Genomic DNA, 17,454 nt, shown 5'->3' with positions numbered 1-17,454 from the left:
TGTAATCTTATCCTTTAAAATCAAGAAAGAAATAAAGGAAGGAAGATAAAAGTAGAATTAGTTTAGTATCGATATCTCAAATGATCCGTTCCACTTTCCTACGACTAATATTTTTTATCCCTTCTTAAAAAAACCAGAAAAATCGATCGAACATTTATCTAGATGGGTATATATATATGTATTATATTGTATATACATATATATATATATATGTATTCCATTTATGTTGATATTCGAGAACTAGTAAGCCATTAAGGTAGTTGATTTAACAATGTCTTCTAGTTATTACGTTACTCGATCCAACAGTACTCTTTTCAATTCGATATAATTCTCGATCTTCCGTTTGGAACGCAATAGAAACTGGACCAAGTGAAAGATCTCCTCCTTTCGCCAGATAATTTATTCTTGCGTTAAACCGTAAGAGATGCTCCGATTAAGGTAACAATTGTGCTGATAAGCGTTGGCTCCTGCATAACGATCGACTACTCTCTCTCAGTGTTCTATGCCGTGCCTTCTTTCATGAGGGGTGGGATGAAGGAAAAAAAAGAAAAAAATGTAATAAAAAGAAAAAGAATGAGAAGAGTGTCCGAGAATCGTGCCCAGCCAGTCGTAACTTCCGCCGAGCGGGTGGCACCGCGTGAACGTGAACTTCACACTGTCGTGCACGCAAGAAGTGCACTTTCACTTCTGGTGGATTCACGAGAGGCAAACGGAGAGCCAATGACCTACTAACACATCGAACCGAGTCAGAAGCCGGTCGATCGTACTCGACAAGGCCGTTCGATCCTGTCCCGTTTATCATCGTCACTTTTGCACGAAATTCCATCACCTAAAACCTCTTTTTTTTATTTTTAATAACTACAGAAAATATTTTCTTTTCTTTTCCTTCTTCTTCTTATTCTTATTCTTCTTTTTTTTCCCTTTAATTTCTTCTCTAACAGTTTTCTAATTTAGTTTTGCTCGAGCCTTCTCCATTACGTTATTATGAGAAGGAGTAATTGTTAGCTTGTTAAATTAGCCATGAACGACTACAGCGATTAGTGTGACTGGCACGGGTCAAGACAACCACTGGCATAACAAATGTTACTATACTCTAGTGATTAGGACGGTGATGCTGACACCGGATCCAGTTTCAAACCTTTACTTATCTCTCTCTCTCTTTCTTTTTCGTTTTGTTTTTCTCTCTCCATCCTTATGAAGAAAGACGAGAATCTTTACTTTCGCTCGTTACGGTTCTAAATGTGACGCAAACTAGATTTCGCTGTCTCTTAATCCTTCGTACGAAGGAAGTTACCCTTTAATCTTTCCCTATTTATTTTCGAAACTTTTTTTTGAATGACTTTCCAACTGCAACGATGACTCATTGGAAACGATCGTATGTTTTTTTTTCTTTTTTTTTATATATGAAACTCAATTAAAAATCGTTTTATTTTAACGAGTCACTACGAAAAATCTCTTAAGAAATACAAATCGATTAATTACATTGATCAAAATAATTCTTTATTATAGAAAAAATCTTTATAAATCAGAATCTCTCAAATCTTATATGGATAATTTATTTTTTTATTTTTTTTTTCAGAAACCGAGCAATGGGGTTGGCGACGAAGGTGTGCCATTGGTTTTTCATAGGACTGGTCCTGGTGCTCTCTTCGAAGAGTCAGGCCAACCAAGACACTACAGTTCATCCAAAAAAATTCCATCTTGAAAGGATCGATACCGTTAGAATTCCATTGCATAATGAAACAAGTGATAGCAATCGTACAACCGAACGGCTTTTAAGTCCAGTTATTCGTAAACGAAGATACGTTCGTTTTCCTAGCGGTCCAGGTGGTTATGTTCTCGAAACGAGTGGCCCGGCTATTGGGCCAAGAAACGTTGGGACTTATCCAGCTGCACGTTTCGGACCCCAAGCACAATTTTCATCACCTTGGAGACAGTACAAGTCCCTTTGGAGAAGTCCCGTTTCTGAATACTCCAGACCGGTGATGGGTCATCGAACTCCAAGGTTGATATTTCGTGACAACGATTTTCTACCGCCTGCTGGTGGAGGAAGTACAACTTTCTTTCAATCCAATCAGCTGCCTGACTTTGAGGATGATGTTAGAGGTAATAATATTTCTTTTCTTTTTTTTTCATGTTAATAGTTGTCCGATTTTTTTTACATTTTATATTTCATTGATTTTTCGTGAAGAAAACGTTATATGGTTGTTGACTTATATTTTCCTTTCATTTTAATTCAACATTCCAAGGATCGAAATTTTCATATCAATTTTAGGTCATTTTTTTCTATTTTTATTATAAAAATCATTTGCACATAGATATATCTAACGGTAAAGTTACCCAACAACGTAGTTAATTAAAATATATTACAAAATATTTGATTTCTATGGATGTCCAAATTACATTATTACGAAATCAAACTCCATCTCGCTGTAATTAATTCTAACTGAATGATATTTTCTGGTTATTTAAAAATTGAAGAAACATCACGAAAAATAAAACTTTTATTCTAAGGGAAATAAATTACACGTTTCATAGATATTTTCTTTCAGATCATCGAAAACAAACGTTAGAAGATTATCCAAGGCTGGAAACAGGTACGGTTAATAGTATATAATAAAATCATTATATATATATTAATTTTTCATTGTATATTTAGTTGTAAAACACCAATAAACAAAATGATCAATTCCCGCTTGGTAGTTGTTTAATTGTTTAGAGATTGAGGGTGAAAAGTTGCATAGGTGGTTGACAATTTCCGGCATTGTGTCTTTTATGGGAGGGATTTCTTTAGGGATAGACTAACGCGTTCTCGTTATAGTCTGGAATTAGCAATATAATAATAGCAGGCATTACGGTAGGCTGATTTGAAAATGGAGTCGCATTGACGAAATCTTTACTTAAAGTAGAGTCACGGATTCTAGACTTGGAGTAATAGAACGATCGACGATCAAATTTCTTTTATTATTTATCATTCACTCGTTTATTTAATTGCATACGAGATCAACAACAACAACAAACAAACAAATTAGAAAAAAAGAAAGAGAGAGAGAGAGAGAGAAAGAAAGAAAGAAAAAGAAACAAACAAGTTAGAAAATATTTTGTGCAGAATCTCGTCAAGAGAAAAGACCTCTTTGGAAGGGCGACGATACTTTGTGCGCCGACGGACGAACCTGTGAATTTTTTCTAATGTGCTGGATGTCCGCCGGCTTATTGGATGGCAGTTGCGGTGGCATTATGTTCGCTTGTTGTCAACGAAAAGATCCTAAAACAATCTCCGATTCTAACTTCCTCGAAACGCCTCGAGATCAATCTTCTCAACAACTTCCGCTGGAAACTTACACGGACTCTACCAATGACGATCGTAAGTCCTTCCCCACCAATAAGAAAGCATGTAGCCCATCTTCATTCTCATCTCGCTTATGTTTAGGCTTCGATTAAAACAAAGGAATACGAAACTTATTAGATCATTCGGGGCACACTGATCTTACAAGCACGTTAATTATTCTTTACTTACCCCTTCCTCTCCCCATTCCTTCACTCATTTTTTTTCTAATATCCTATCCATCGTTGGTCTGTAATTTATCGATTTGTTCTAATACAATCAATCATTTCTTCTCTTTTTTTTTCTTTCTACGATATTGACTCTTCTGCATTGTACGTGTTGTAAGTTTTTATTCGTTCTTTTCTACAATTTCATTCTTCTTTCTTTTCTTTGTCCTATTTACGTATATGTATATGTGTGTTTATGTGTATACGTGTTATATGTATGTATATAAAAGTTCTTCTTTTTTTTCTTCTTCTTCTTCTTCGTTTACTTTTCTTATCATGGAATTCCTCTCTCTTTCTCTCTCTTCTGACAATTCTAAAAAAAATGAAAAGAAAATAATAATATTCGTCTGCATGTTTTATTGGTCAAATAAGTGCATACTACCTGCGTGTTATACTTATAAATGTCTACCTTTTACTACTTCTATATTCACTTTCTTCTTCTTCTTCTACATCTTTTTTATCTTCCATTTGCGATCGACTATTTGTTGTCGATATTCTATCATTTGAAAGGTGGTCGCTTATTAAAACGAGTTACGACAAGCTAAAGTTTTATCGAAGTTTCTAATCCTAAAATGACTCGTTCTTTTGCTAGTAGAGTTCATCGTCTTTGTTAGAATAGAATAGAATAGAATTATTGGGTTTTGTATGAACGAGCCTCGTATCGTCGTCGATCGTTCGAAACGACGAAGAAAATCGAGGAATTAGAAACCGAGATTCAATTGAAGCCGTCAACTCGTTCTTTCTAACGAGTCAAGTAATAACCAAAATTACACCAACAACAACAATAATAATAATAATATTAATAATAATAACAATAGTATTCCGCGAACACAGTAAATTATATTTCATTTGCACAATCGTCGATCATGTTCATAGTAAAATGCAATATCTTTTTTTCAATCGTACGATCGTTAAATCGACGAACCATTGAAACTTGAAATCGAATCTCTTTTTTTTTTGCACGTCTTTTATATGTAATAACAAGTCTTTAAAACTCAAAAGGAAACGTTTCTTTAACGAATTTTACTCCAAGTCTCTAATTCGGTGATACTAATCTTTTGCAATTAAACTGCTATTCGATCGTAAATAAGTAAGGAATAAGAATTTCTTCAAAATGAGTATACACAAAAAGACTAATCAATGTTTTTTTTTTTTAGAATAAATCAATTGCTTGGAAATAAATAATTTTTTGTTTAATACAAATTATCTTATATATATATATATATATATATATATATATATATATGTAAAGGATATCTTAATACTTTCGTTTTTACCGATCCATATAAGGGGATCGTAAGAAATGATTATACTTATCAATATACGTATGAATATTTATTTGTAAAATACCATGTATTTATTCTAAAAAAAAATATGTATTTAAAAAAAAAAAACGTCTCTATAGGAAGGAAAACAAAATCAAAATTAATATTCCAGATTGTGGTATACCAGTTTCAAAGCAAACAGCCCAAAGAAGAATCGTCGGCGGGGACGAGGCTGGTTTTGGAAGTTTCCCTTGGCAGGTTAGCTATAAAAGAAAAAAAAAACGGATATCGGTTGTATATTTGAGAATTAAACGAAACAAAAAAGATATACTAATGTTTTTTTTTTATTTTCAGGCCTACATTCGAATAGGATCCAGCAGATGTGGTGGTACGTTGGTTAATCGGTACCACGTTGTAACAGCTGGTCATTGCGTAGCGAAGTGAGTGAAAAAAACTGGCATTAGTTGTGAATAAAATTCAACTAATGATTCGATTATTAATTATTTACTAATTATTTTCCTCTTATTCTTTTTTTTTCTTTTGCTTAATTCGTCAGAGCTTCAGCACGTCAGGTACAAGTTACCCTTGGAGATTACGTAGTCAATTCAGCTACCGAATCACTGCCAGCTTACACTTTTGGTGTTCGAGAAATTCGTGTTCATCCGTATTTCAAATTTACGCCACAGGCTGACAGGTAGATTCCTATCTATCGTTTCAAAAAAATAATTTTTTTGTAAAATTTATTTCTGTTTTATTTCAATCGTATATTTGTTCTCAGATTCGACGTAGCAGTGCTCAGATTAGACCGACCGGTTCATTATATGCCACACATTTCACCTATTTGTTTGCCAGAAAAAAATGAAGACTTTTTAGGTCAATACGGCTGGGCTGCTGGATGGGGTGCTCTTCAAGCTGGTAGATTATACCGATATGCTTTTATCTTAAAAAAAACAATGAAGTTTTAAAATACAAGTTGTTCCTAATACATGGACGATTTATGTACTTGGTCATACATTTTATGAACAACTTGTACGGTTATTCAAATCAATCATTTTTCTGATCAAAAAATCCCAATTGAAAATATTTTAGGTTCGAGATTACGACCAAAAACACTTCAAGCAGTTGACGTACCAGTTATAGACAATCGTATTTGCGAAAGGTGGCATCATTCGAACGGTATTAACGTGGTCATCTATGACGAAATGATGTGTGCTGGTTATCGTAGCGGTGGTAAAGATTCATGCCAAGTAAGTAACAGTTTATTGATACTTAGTAAATTATTTTTTCATTTAACGGAATATCATTTTTTTGCCATTATTTTACCAGGGTGACAGTGGTGGTCCTTTAATGTTAGAGAAAACAGGAAGATGGTATCTAATAGGAATCGTATCAGCTGGTTATTCTTGTGCTCAACCAGGACAACCAGGGATTTATCATCGCGTAGCAAAGACAGTTGATTGGATAACTTACGTTATAAACTCGTAGCATCCAATACGGATCAATTTTTCTATCTCGCTCGTTTTTATTTGCGTACATCATGAACTTTGCATGACACAAAGTTCTTGAATGAAATAATTTGAATATTAATTCTAAAGAGTCCATCAATTTGTAAATTCGAGGACCCGAATGTTCAGCGATGAAAGAAAAGACGATGAAGTTAGTTTTGTTAAAGACTCGAAGGAACGATAAAACGTTTACTTTCCTTTACGTGATACGCGTTGAGATTACGTTTATGATTAATAATCTCAGCCATTTTATTTAATGACAATCATTTGTAAATATTCAAAAGAGTATAAATAACATAACGGTAATTTAAGTTCATATTTTTTAAGGCACCCGAAGTATATCGAAGTAAATCGACGTGTTTATTCGATTACATGCTCATTCAATCGTATGGGTGTGACAATTGTTTTTGTAATCACGCTTAATAAATTTTCTTCTATTCTTTTTTCTTTTGTAAATTACATCCAAACAATTGAATACCCTCCTTACGCAACTATTTCATTTAAGAATATTAACAAAAATCAGACAAGAAAAAAAATCAGGAGTAAGGGTATCGAAGGTACAAATGAAAACGCATAGTTGTTTTTTTTTATACGTTAAAAACATATCATTCCTTATTTTTGACATTCATTATTTTTTCAACACAAGCTATAGCGTCGCAAATAATTTAACGCATTTTATTTTTAAGTATCTCTATATGCATTCATAGAATAAGTACACATATTTATTATCTTATTGCGTAATGTTAAGTGCATTGCGACAACGCGCGAAATATTATTTTTTATGTGCTTGTCAATTCCGTTGTTTATTTTTCTTTTTCTTTTTCTTTTAAGCACAAGATTCATCATGTTTTATCATTATATCACCTATTATAATACGTTAAGGATAAACAATACCAGTTATAAATTTTGTGATATTCATAATTATTTTTATCAACGTTGTTAAGTTCATTAAAATGGATGGATAAAATCTTAACGCGTTGAATAAATGCATAATTGTTGATAAAATCTGTATCATTCAAATCATGAGGTATTGATAACTGGTATTCTATCCTAAATTCAAGTCTAGCTAGTAATTACATATGAAATCAATTTGTGTGTCTAATTTTAGATTACACATAGAAGATTACACTCATCCCCAAGTTCGTGACTAAAAATTAGAAGAAAGATTTCTAATCATACTATAACAATTTTTTACGTACGAAACGAAAACTTTAATTCGTCAGTTTATTTTGTCGCGCTTCGTCGATGAGCCGAAATTTCTTTCTTTTTCTTTTTTTGTTATTTTTTTAAATAAATAACGATATTAATACTTTCTCTTGAAATGGCTACGGTTTTAATACTAGTAGTTAGGAAAAGGAGGACGCGAAGAGAGAGAAAGAGAGAGAGAGAGAGAGAGAGAGAGAGAAAGTCGGGTCAAAAGGAACCCTCTTTTTTTCGCTCAATATCGAAACCAATTTAACTTAAGTTACTTCTTTTTTTCTTTCTTAAACAAATAAACTATATAATGAGTTCTTCAAAATATGATTTATCATCGTTTACAAGTTGTTGCGAAAACTGTACTTTTTTCCTAAATGCCTTTTACTTTAAAATCCTATATATAATGCCACACACACACACATACACAGCGTAGAAAAACGCATGAAATATTTATGAAGAATGCTAAGAAATTGTTCCTATCTATCATTAATCAATGCATCTCGATCTTTACAAACAAATTAGATTCAGGAATTAAAGTAATTACACAAATTAAGTAAAAAAGAAAAACAGTATTAGAAATTAAAATTCCGATTATTTTAAAATCGAAAATATTCATGCAAATATTCATGAAAAGGTTCGCATGCATGATTGATTACCCCGTATATGGGGGTTGTATCATTTGACAATACTCCTATCTAAACATATGTATTTATATATATATATAAATTATATATAATATATAAATATAATTAAAAATTATAAAGTTATAGTGAACACACGCAAGAAGAAGTTTCTTATGTAAGGACATTGAAGTACGTTCTGCCGAATGCGTAAACAAGAAAGCACCACCTTTTTGTCCATTTATGAATAATACTTCGAACGAAAGCGTTCGACATGTTAAAAATAACGATCGAGAGGAGAAAACAACACTACGGTGCGAGATCATTTTGGTAATCTCGCAATAATAAAAATTCGTCAGCTAATATGTGATCCTAGAAAGACTAAGGATATCTTGAAAGGTAGGACAAATAAAATTAATTGATTTCCATCGCAGATAAAATATTTCCATAATATGTAATAACAGTAATTATCATCGACTGATCCAGATAGAAAATGTTTCTGATTTGTTTCATCAATCGCTGATAATCGATCGTTCGAACGAGCTAATTCTCAGGATGGTAAAATATCGAGTTCAAGGACACTGTGTGTACTGGGTGCCAAACCGTCCTCGCTCTTATGAACAAGAATTTCTTTGAAATCTCTTAATCTTTGCGGTTGCAAAGTCGTCGTAGGATTTCTCGGTAAAGTTGCGATAGGATTAGTGTTGTGAGTTTTAAATGACTTGTCGTATTGATTTATACCATTTTCTGATTCAGAATTATGTCTTCTCTTGGTAATTAGTTCTATTTTCGATTGCTTGGTTGATTCCTTTCCCTCGAAGCAAGGTACGGTTTGCATCGACACGGTATTCCTACGATCGTTGAAGAGAGATCTAGGATTCAAAGTAACTTCTCTGGCAGATCCAAAAGGTTTAATGTTATTACAGATCGGACTGTTCATAAAATTCGTGTCGGCTTGTCGGCAAGGTTCGGGTGCTCGTTTTTCAATTTTGATCTCGGTTACGTTTTGACGAATAAGAATGTCAGGTGCTGCTTCTGGTAACGGTTCTTGCGATATAGGTGGCCATTTCAAATCTCTCGCTAAATCGCGATCAATCGCTAAGAATTTTCGTCTAGATTTGTCGATATTGTGCCAAAGAAAACGTAATTTAGTGAATACCAAATAATCAACGAATAAGTATTCCACCATCAATGAGATTATAAAATTGGCGACTCCGTAACCTACCAGAATAAAACGGAAGCTCCTGTCATTGGGAAGTTCGAGCTCGAATGCATTAGCTAACCATTGAAACGGAAACAGAGCGAGATAGACAGAAAAGAGAGATAATAAAACGAAAGAAGCCAAAAGACCGTAATTAGTGAAGATTGATTTTCTGTATGGAGGTCCTTTCGAAAAAACTACGGCTAGAATGATGTACTGCATCGAACTGATAGTAAATATGGTGTAATTTTCTAAACATTTAACGTTGTCTTTATCTTCGGCCGATTGACTCGTAAAATTAAAAGGTTCGTACCACTCCATTTGTTGTAGATGCCAAAAACTTGTATATTGGAAAATGGCTACGATCAAGATTTGTGTTAGCAAACTAAGAATCGGTGTTACACTGATGAGACTATTCAAAGGAGCTGTTTTTACCAATTGACCATCATAGGCTTCTGTTCGGCTAAAGAAGACAGCAAATATCGAAATGATGAACAGATCGATGTAAAGAAATTCAATGTCGGTTAAATTAGATTCGATACTATAAAGAATCATCACGGAGATGAATTGTGTAAGCGAATAAGCGGCCATGTATTTGAAATTGCCGAAAGATGTTACCAAAGCGGCACGGCCTTCTCGAATTACCGCAAGGATAGCAGAAATATTAGTTTCGCGACTAGTAAATGGCGACGCTACGGATGATTCGGTATCTGACAAAGAAATTCCAGTGTGAGCTGCTTTCAATGCTCCGCAATCGTTTGCACCATCGCCCACCATTGCTGTAAAAAAGAAAATTATCGAATTTAATTATGCGTAATTAGATTTAACAATTAAGAAGTATTTTTCATGAATTCATGAATACATACCAACGTAATATCCAAGAGCTTGTAATTCTTGAACCAGTTGCTGTTTCTGATCCGGTGACATTCTAGCAAAAACAACACCTCTCGTAGCCAATTTGGGAATCAGTTCAGGATAGTATTGTTTCACCAATGCCCACGTTTTCCCAGTCAGAGCAAAAACATAATTATTTCGCGAGCGTTGTAAACTGAAATATAAAAATTAAAATAATAATTAAAAATCAACAAATCGTGGAAATCAAATTAATCACAAACGATTACTTACTTATCCGATAGATAATTAACATCATTTTCTAAAACATTATTTCCAAAGGACCCACTTTCCACAGTATCCAGACTCACCACGCTATTGTAATCCGTCATTTCACTAAAATCGCCTTGACCTGCAGGTGAGATTGGCGAAGCTTGACTATTACTTTTAGTGAAATAAATCTGTGGTTTGGTTTGATTCTGTTGCGTAATTGCTGCTACTACGATGACGGTTGCTCCTTGTTTAACAATGTCACAATCTCTGGCTACTGATAATGCTGTTAACATGTTATCTCCTGTCACCATGACAGTCTTGAGGCAAGCAGCATTTAAAGCTGTGATCACGGGATTAGTTTCCGGCTTCAAACGATTTTCCATTACAACGAATGCCAAGAAATTTAAGTCGATTTCGGCAGATTCACGACTCATTCGTTGTACTTTTGCATAAGGAAGACGGTTTAATGATTTATGCGCTATGGCTATTACGCGATAACCTTCTGCTGTATATTCTTGAAGAACGTTCGCAAAATCGGGCGGAACTATAAATGATTAATAATTGTTTATTATAAAACATTTGAAGAAAGTGAAATATAAATTTGTACGATAAAAACTTGGACTTACTGGATTCTGGTTTGGATAAACTGAGAATCATTTCAGGACTTCCTTTGCAATAAAGATCAAAGTGATTAGCTCCTAATGTTCTGGTGATAACGCTCATCCTTTGAAGACTAGATGTGAAAGGAAATTGCCGAACGATACCAACTTCTACACCTTGTTCCCCTAGATCAGCTGTTGAACCACCAGTCAAAGCAGGGTCTAAGTTACTTAAAGAGATGCTATCTACTACGTCAGAAGTCATGGAATTCTGTCGGCTCATATCGATCGATATGTCGTTTGTTCCTTTCTTCAAAATTTTGGAACCTCTAGGAGGTCGAACTATCGTAGGGAAGAGCATAGAAAATTTGGAAGTATCCGAAACGTCAGGTTCTTCCAGAGTCCAACCAGTGGATTCGAACATTTTTAAATCAAGTGGATCGCCTACCAACTGATTATCAATTATAGTGATTCCATGACACGTAACCATTCCTATTAGCAAATCGCTTAATGGTAAAGTAGTTATTTCCTTTATAGGAAATTGGAATTTTGTTTCCGAAGCTGGTACAACACCCCACATATCGAGACCATCTTCAGTTAAAGTTCCAGTTTTGTCGAAACAAATGCAATCGATCGAACCGGAAACGTTTATGGTTCTTGGACTTGTACAATATATCTTGTTCGTTTCTAATCTTTTTTGAGCAACAAATCGACCAACCGTCATGGCTGCTGGTAAAGCAGGTGGTACTACGATAGTTATCAGATCTAAAGCTTCCAAAACAATGTGTTTTAGCAGAACACCTCGCATAACTTTCGTTACTACCGTATAGATTACACCGATGCTTGCTATCCCGGCTAATAATATAACGAATTTATAAGAATCTTGTTCGAATTTGAAATCAACAGGTGGTGGATACATGATCGATCGTACCAATCCTCCTTTGCTAGTGCTAAAGCCTGTCCTGATGACAACTGCGAGTACCTGTTAAACACGAAACATACGATTGAAAGATTTATCACCTTATTGTTTGTTAATATTATATAATCGAAATGTACCTTTTCAGATCCAAAATATCTCGTCTGAATAATCTTCGTACCACAATAAAGAGTATGTCTAGCGTGTTCTTTTGTATCGTAGACAATTTCGTTGGAAGAAGGAATGGGTGTTTTTGTTACTGGAACGGATTCTCCGGTTAACATTGACTCATTTAAAATACAATTTCCGGTTAAAAGGACAGCGTCGCAGGTCATCGTACAACCATGAGGTGGAATAACTAAAATATCTCCAGGAACTAAACGTTCCGCTGGTATACTTGCAGTTTGTCCAGTCGAACGATCTCTTATAACGGTTGCCAATTCAGAGGAAACCGCGTGTACCGAAGATCGTAAATTATCTTGATTCTATTGAATAAAGAATTAACGATAAAAAATTACATATAGGAAAAAATTTTGTTACGTAAGAAAACAAAAATTTGCTTACTCGACGAGATTGGTTAACCGCCATTATGATACCGATGCTTGACATTAATAAAATAACCATTGCGTAAAAATAATAATCGTCCGCTACCCACAAGCAGAAGCTGAATAATTGGAAGACGTAAAATGGATTGAGTACTTCGAGGCATAATAATGTTATTATGCTTTTAACTGGAATAACTATTTCATTGTTTCCATAAACACAACGCCTAGAACAATGAACAATCTCTTATTATAAAGAATAGTGATTATAATGAACTAGGAAACAATAGATAGAATACCGTAATATTATTACCTCATGTATTGTTCTTGAGCACTTAAACCTTGCATTTGGTGTAGAGACGAACTTACGACACCAATGTCAAGTCCACGTAACTTTAAGAATTCAGATCTTTCTGTATCCCACACGTATGTTAACTTTTTGCAATTAAAAATGACGATTGATTGGACCTCTAAAAATGATTCTTCGTTAATTATTTTGTATTTGCATATTATTAAACGATTGTAATTATGTATAAAAATTTTATAAAAAATGATTTTTACGTTTAAAATGTCCGCCAACTAAATGCATAGACAACGTTGGAATTTCTTCCTTTTCTGTTTTGATAGTTATCATACTTCCGTTATCCATCCACGGCTCATTATCCATTAATGATTCTCCATCGAATGGTTTATTCCTTTGAACAAATCAATTGCATTTTATTATTATTATTATTTTTTTTCAGAAGATCATATAAAATATCCAAATGTATACTAACATAACATCGCGAACTGTTAAGGTCTTTAATTTTTTCACATAATAAATAGTATGCTTTTCTTGAAACTTTTCTACCAATAGAACAGTATCAGCCTCATCCAACGGACATTTGGAATGAGTAGCTTGCAACATAAGACGTGGTACCCAATGGAAAATCAATCGTAAAAGACCGCAGGTAAGGAAGATGAAGAACCAGGTGATTACAGTCTGAGTATGATTTCTCTTGTAACTAAAATGAGAAGATAAGAAATGGCATATTTATAATCGAATTAATTTATTAGTATATGTCAAAATCGTTAAGATAATTCATAGTTTCCTTTCTTAATTACCCATAAATTTCCATCTGATCTTCTTCGCCAGGATTAATGTAATCCACGCCATTTTTTAGATGAAGGAGGCCATTGCCTCTTGTACCTAGAATCAAATATAAGTCTGATACAGTCATGTATATATAAGATACAGTTATACACCTATAGAGATCGTTTGATAGCTTTGACAATATAAATTTAAAAAAATCTGAAAATTCAAATGGAAAATATTATTTGTACCCATGAAACGTACAGAATATTTATTAATTAAACACGCGAACGTGTCTAATACTCTTCGTCTTTTTTATATAAAATAAAAAATATGTATACACGTGCAAGGTCGAGCAAACAAAAAGATTACAAACGATCATTTTCAAGGCTTATTGTGAGTTATCGGGCATACGTAAATTGCATCAATACGTAATAGATCAATGACGTAAATGTTTTTCAAATTCATTTCAATGTGCTCACATTACGATCTATTCTTTACCATTCTTACCCTCGAGTAGTTCCGTTTTTTGTTCGCGTTGTTGTTCTGTGGTCGTGTCGGTAGCACGAGTTCCGAAAACGCTGTAAGCGTTTCTGGCGAAGCTCAGATTCAATTTGTTAGGTGTCGGCGGCATAATGATAACGATGCTGACGATCAGCCAATCGATCGATCACGTGGGACAAAAAAATAAAACTTTTTCTTATATTTTTTATTATCCCTATCTCTCTCTCTCTTCCCAAGAAAGCAAATCGAGCAGAGGGCAATCGTGATTCTTGCAAAGATTTCTTCGCGTCTTCACGACAGCGTCTTTTCTTCTTTTCGATTATTTATATTCTTGTCCTTCTTTCCGATTAACTACTACTACTATCACTAATACATATTATACCACTAATATTTACTTCTTATGGATTATTATTGTCCATTGAAGGTGTAGTAAGGAAGGAGAGGGTTTTGTTGAATCGAGGAGAGGTGTTGTGGATCAGAGAAGGGAGAGCAGAGTCGATGGTACAAATCTAATCGCGATTTCCCCCTCGTGCCTTTCTTTCTCTTTCTTACGATTCTTTCTACTATCAGTTTAGTCAGGTTCTCTTTACTGTAAGTTCAATTTATTTTTAAGGAGAACCAAGGACACTGGAGATAGTTGACGAAAGGACTACAAGAGGAAAATTGCGAGGCGATGGCTCGGTGGCGATTAGGACGCAAAAATCCTCTTCTATCTTTTCCTTTTTCTCGTTCCTTCTTCGGTAGCGGGTTAAATGATACCCCGTCTGCTACCGACACCGATTACCCGCCATTTTGGGATCTCTCTTGGAGGTTCTCGAGGCTCTTCTAGGTGAACCGTTTTCTACCATTGGGGGGACATTGATCTTAGGAAAGAGTAAGGAATGCGTACTATCGGAGCTTTTAGCTGAGAGAACGGCAGGAGAATATAGAAGCCGAGGAGCAGCAAGCCGTAGCCGATGCTATCGCTTCGGATCTACTGGCAAATTCCTGAATTCGTGTCAGTCTCCGGGATCGGTGAGCTTTCGCCAGCCGATTCGCGGCGTTATTACCGAGCGTTCACCCTCGCTCATACCGCGCTCAAGGCACACCAGCCTCGAAACTTTGTTCCTCTTATAAGTGTTACTTCCTTCGAGTAACCTTGGCCGAAATAGAATAAGCTTAGCTAGCTCGAGATCCGAATAACAACAGCAGGAACCCTGACAAAGATCCTTTTGATTCGGCCTATCTCGTCTCCTCCTGTCTTTGATCGATCCGCAACCACCACCACCACCAATGACGACGACGATGGCGTCGTTGCTGTTATTGTTGTTCCTTCGACTCCTGGTCAAGATTCCTCCTCCACCTCCTACCGTCTCTCTTTTTTGCTCGTACCACCCTTTTGCTGCGCCCTTGTGCGATCTCAAATACATTACGGGTTATAAGAATATCTTTAGTGCCGTCGGGATATCTCGATCGGCAGATTTTAATACAAAAGATTCCTGTTTTATCGACCTACGATAATAACTAGGTTTCTTTTCAAATGATCCAATATCGGAATAGAACAAAATTCTTCGTATATATATATCGTTCGAGTTGTCTTCTTCCTATTTCTTTTTCACTTGACTGTAATTTATCACAAACACAAACACTTACCGATCGTTAAATATGTTCTATTATTTAATATTATTATTTCAATTAATAATCGATCAATCGTTACACTCACATACGTTCGCGAATAGACGACGTCTGGCCTTCTCGGGAGACGTTCATGAAAGTCTACGAAATACACAAGAGAATTCTATATATAGACAAGAGATTACGTCAACGACCAAACGAATTCCTTTTCTTTCGTTTTCTCTCGAAACGCGATTCGTTCGAATCTTTTAACGAACGATATATCGTTTAATGTTAATCGTCTTTTTTTATTATTATCTTCCCTTCCGGCAAACGTCGAATGGCGCGAACGATACACAACACGAAACACAATCAAAATTATATATATATATGTGTGTGTGTTTGAATAATAGATATATGAAATTAATTTTAAGGATATATTAAATCTTTTCTCTAAAGTTTCTTTCTCTTTTCAAATATTTTTTTCAAACGATTCGCTTTAACGATTCACCCTCTTCGGGACTTCTAAGTACAGAGAACGCGGTACAAAAGTTTGTTCCTAGCATGTTTCTCATAATGAAATGTAACGAAACTTTAATGTAGCTTTCTTCTTCAAATGTATCCTCGTCGTTGAAGTGAACGAATTTTCGTGTTTTCCTCTTCCTTCTCCTTGTCGTCGTCGTCGTTGGCGTCGTTGTTATCACTACCGTCTTCCTCTTTCTCCTCCCCGTCGTTATCTTTGGAATCTTCAGTTCTAACGAGTTCTGCGTACACCTTCTTTTTATCCCAATATCTTGCAAATTAAGAAACGGAAAAGAAAAAGTCTCCCCTTTCCGGGAGCTCACTTTATTATTTTTCGTTTTGCTTCTCTTCTTGGATAAGACTGCATCGAGGCTACTTTGTCAGATATTTTTTTACAATAAAAAAAAATATCGTCGATCAGACGACGATTCTCTTTTATTTTTCCGACTCGCACAATAATTGTTGTTGTTATTGTTGTTGTTTTTGTATGATTTCACTCGAATGCATAACTTTGTTGAATAAATTTACGAATAGGAATGCTTTGTAGTACTTCCGTTTTAATATCAGAAGATCGAACCTCGTCAATTCGCAACGGTAGACTGAAGTGAGCTTGGGAACAGGCACACGATTCGCGCTCCGGTCGATTCGTTTCGAGCAATGTGCTACTTTTAAGATGGCGGACTTGCAGCCTTTCCAACTTTACCTTACTCCCTCCACCCAATATATTGGCCTTTAATAAATTCTTTCTCTCTTTTTCTTTCTTTCTCCCTCTCTCTCTTTCTTTTTTCTATCTCTATTTCTTTCTCATTCTTGTACGATCGAACACCCGTACAAAATTAGCAGATGATATCGATTCTTTTAAATGTTTAACAAGCTGTTTAACAAGTCAGAGCTATTTCAGTTTGATTAAAAAGACGATGACTAATTCTTCGTGACCCCCTTATTTAATTCCATACCGTAGTTGCTTTGAACGCGAACGAATTAAGGGAATCATTTGGCGTATTGCACTGTCCTTCTTTCTCTCTTTCTGATTCGTTCATATTCCCACTCTTTCTCATTCGCACAGGCATAGGTCTCACTCAGTAACGTATCCGAGCACGCGCAATATTCATTTAGGGCTGTCACGTGTTGCCAAGGAACCCGATGCTTTTTCTTATCCCGATGATTTTTGCTTACTCCAAAAGAACGAAGATATCGAATTGCACTTATGAAGACATTTTTTATTCCTTAATTCAGCATCCAAATGACGTTTATTCTTTTTA

At 35.0% G+C, this 17,454-nt stretch overlaps 2 protein-coding genes and 1 long non-coding RNA gene across 6 annotated transcripts; 1 reads left to right on the top strand and 2 right to left on the bottom strand.

The window, feature by feature from the left end:
- Positions 1–1,586: 1,586 nt before the first annotated feature.
- On the top strand, positions 1,587–7,621 carry LOC107068051 (venom protease). 3 transcript variants are annotated; one of them, XM_015324053.2, is made up of 9 exons: positions 1,587–2,106; positions 2,553–2,597; positions 3,110–3,364; positions 4,990–5,075; positions 5,172–5,257; positions 5,374–5,511; positions 5,596–5,732; positions 5,907–6,064; positions 6,144–7,621. In XM_015324053.2, the coding sequence occupies exons 1-9, from the start codon at positions 1,590–1,592 to the stop codon at positions 6,300–6,302; spliced, it is 1,581 nt and encodes a 526-aa protein (XP_015179539.1). In that variant the 5' UTR covers positions 1,587–1,589; the 3' UTR covers positions 6,303–7,621. The 3 variants fall into 3 exon arrangements, with proteins under 3 accessions (XP_015179539.1, XP_089031472.1, XP_089031471.1); XM_089175346.1 differs by lacking the exon at positions 3,110–3,364; XM_089175345.1 differs by lacking the exon at positions 3,110–3,364 and having other exon boundaries at positions 4,990–5,257.
- LOC149031664 (uncharacterized) lies at positions 3,126–4,693 on the bottom strand. The gene is made up of 3 exons (XR_016177566.1): positions 3,518–4,693; positions 3,343–3,431; positions 3,126–3,265 (listed from the first exon to the last, which is right to left on the bottom strand). It is a non-coding gene; the product is annotated as an uncharacterized LOC149031664 (long non-coding RNA).
- Positions 6,900–17,239, bottom strand: anne (polyamine-transporting ATPase anne boleyn). Of its 2 annotated transcripts, none has more exons than XM_015324230.2 (11): positions 14,075–17,239; positions 13,606–13,690; positions 13,278–13,505; positions 13,063–13,196; positions 12,815–12,971; positions 12,524–12,728; positions 12,100–12,444; positions 11,071–12,025; positions 10,466–10,988; positions 10,207–10,388; positions 6,900–10,119 (listed from the first exon to the last, which is right to left on the bottom strand). In XM_015324230.2, the coding sequence occupies exons 1-11, from the start codon at positions 14,205–14,207 to the stop codon at positions 8,690–8,692; spliced, it is 4,377 nt and encodes a 1,458-aa protein (XP_015179716.1). In that variant the 5' UTR covers positions 14,208–17,239; the 3' UTR covers positions 6,900–8,689. The 2 variants fall into 2 exon arrangements, with proteins under 2 accessions (XP_015179716.1, XP_015179717.1); XM_015324231.2 differs by having other exon boundaries at positions 14,084–17,238.
- Positions 17,240–17,454: the final 215 nt, after the last annotated feature.

Source organism: Polistes dominula, unplaced genomic scaffold (genome assembly GCF_049000335.1).
Source record: "Polistes dominula isolate Pdom_NZ unplaced genomic scaffold, Pdom_raw_medaka contig_82, whole genome shotgun sequence".
In the NCBI taxonomy this organism is placed as follows: domain Eukaryota; kingdom Metazoa; phylum Arthropoda; class Insecta; order Hymenoptera; family Vespidae; genus Polistes; species Polistes dominula.
Note: the sequence above shows the minus strand (reverse complement) of the source record. Positions and strands in the feature narration are given on the sequence as shown.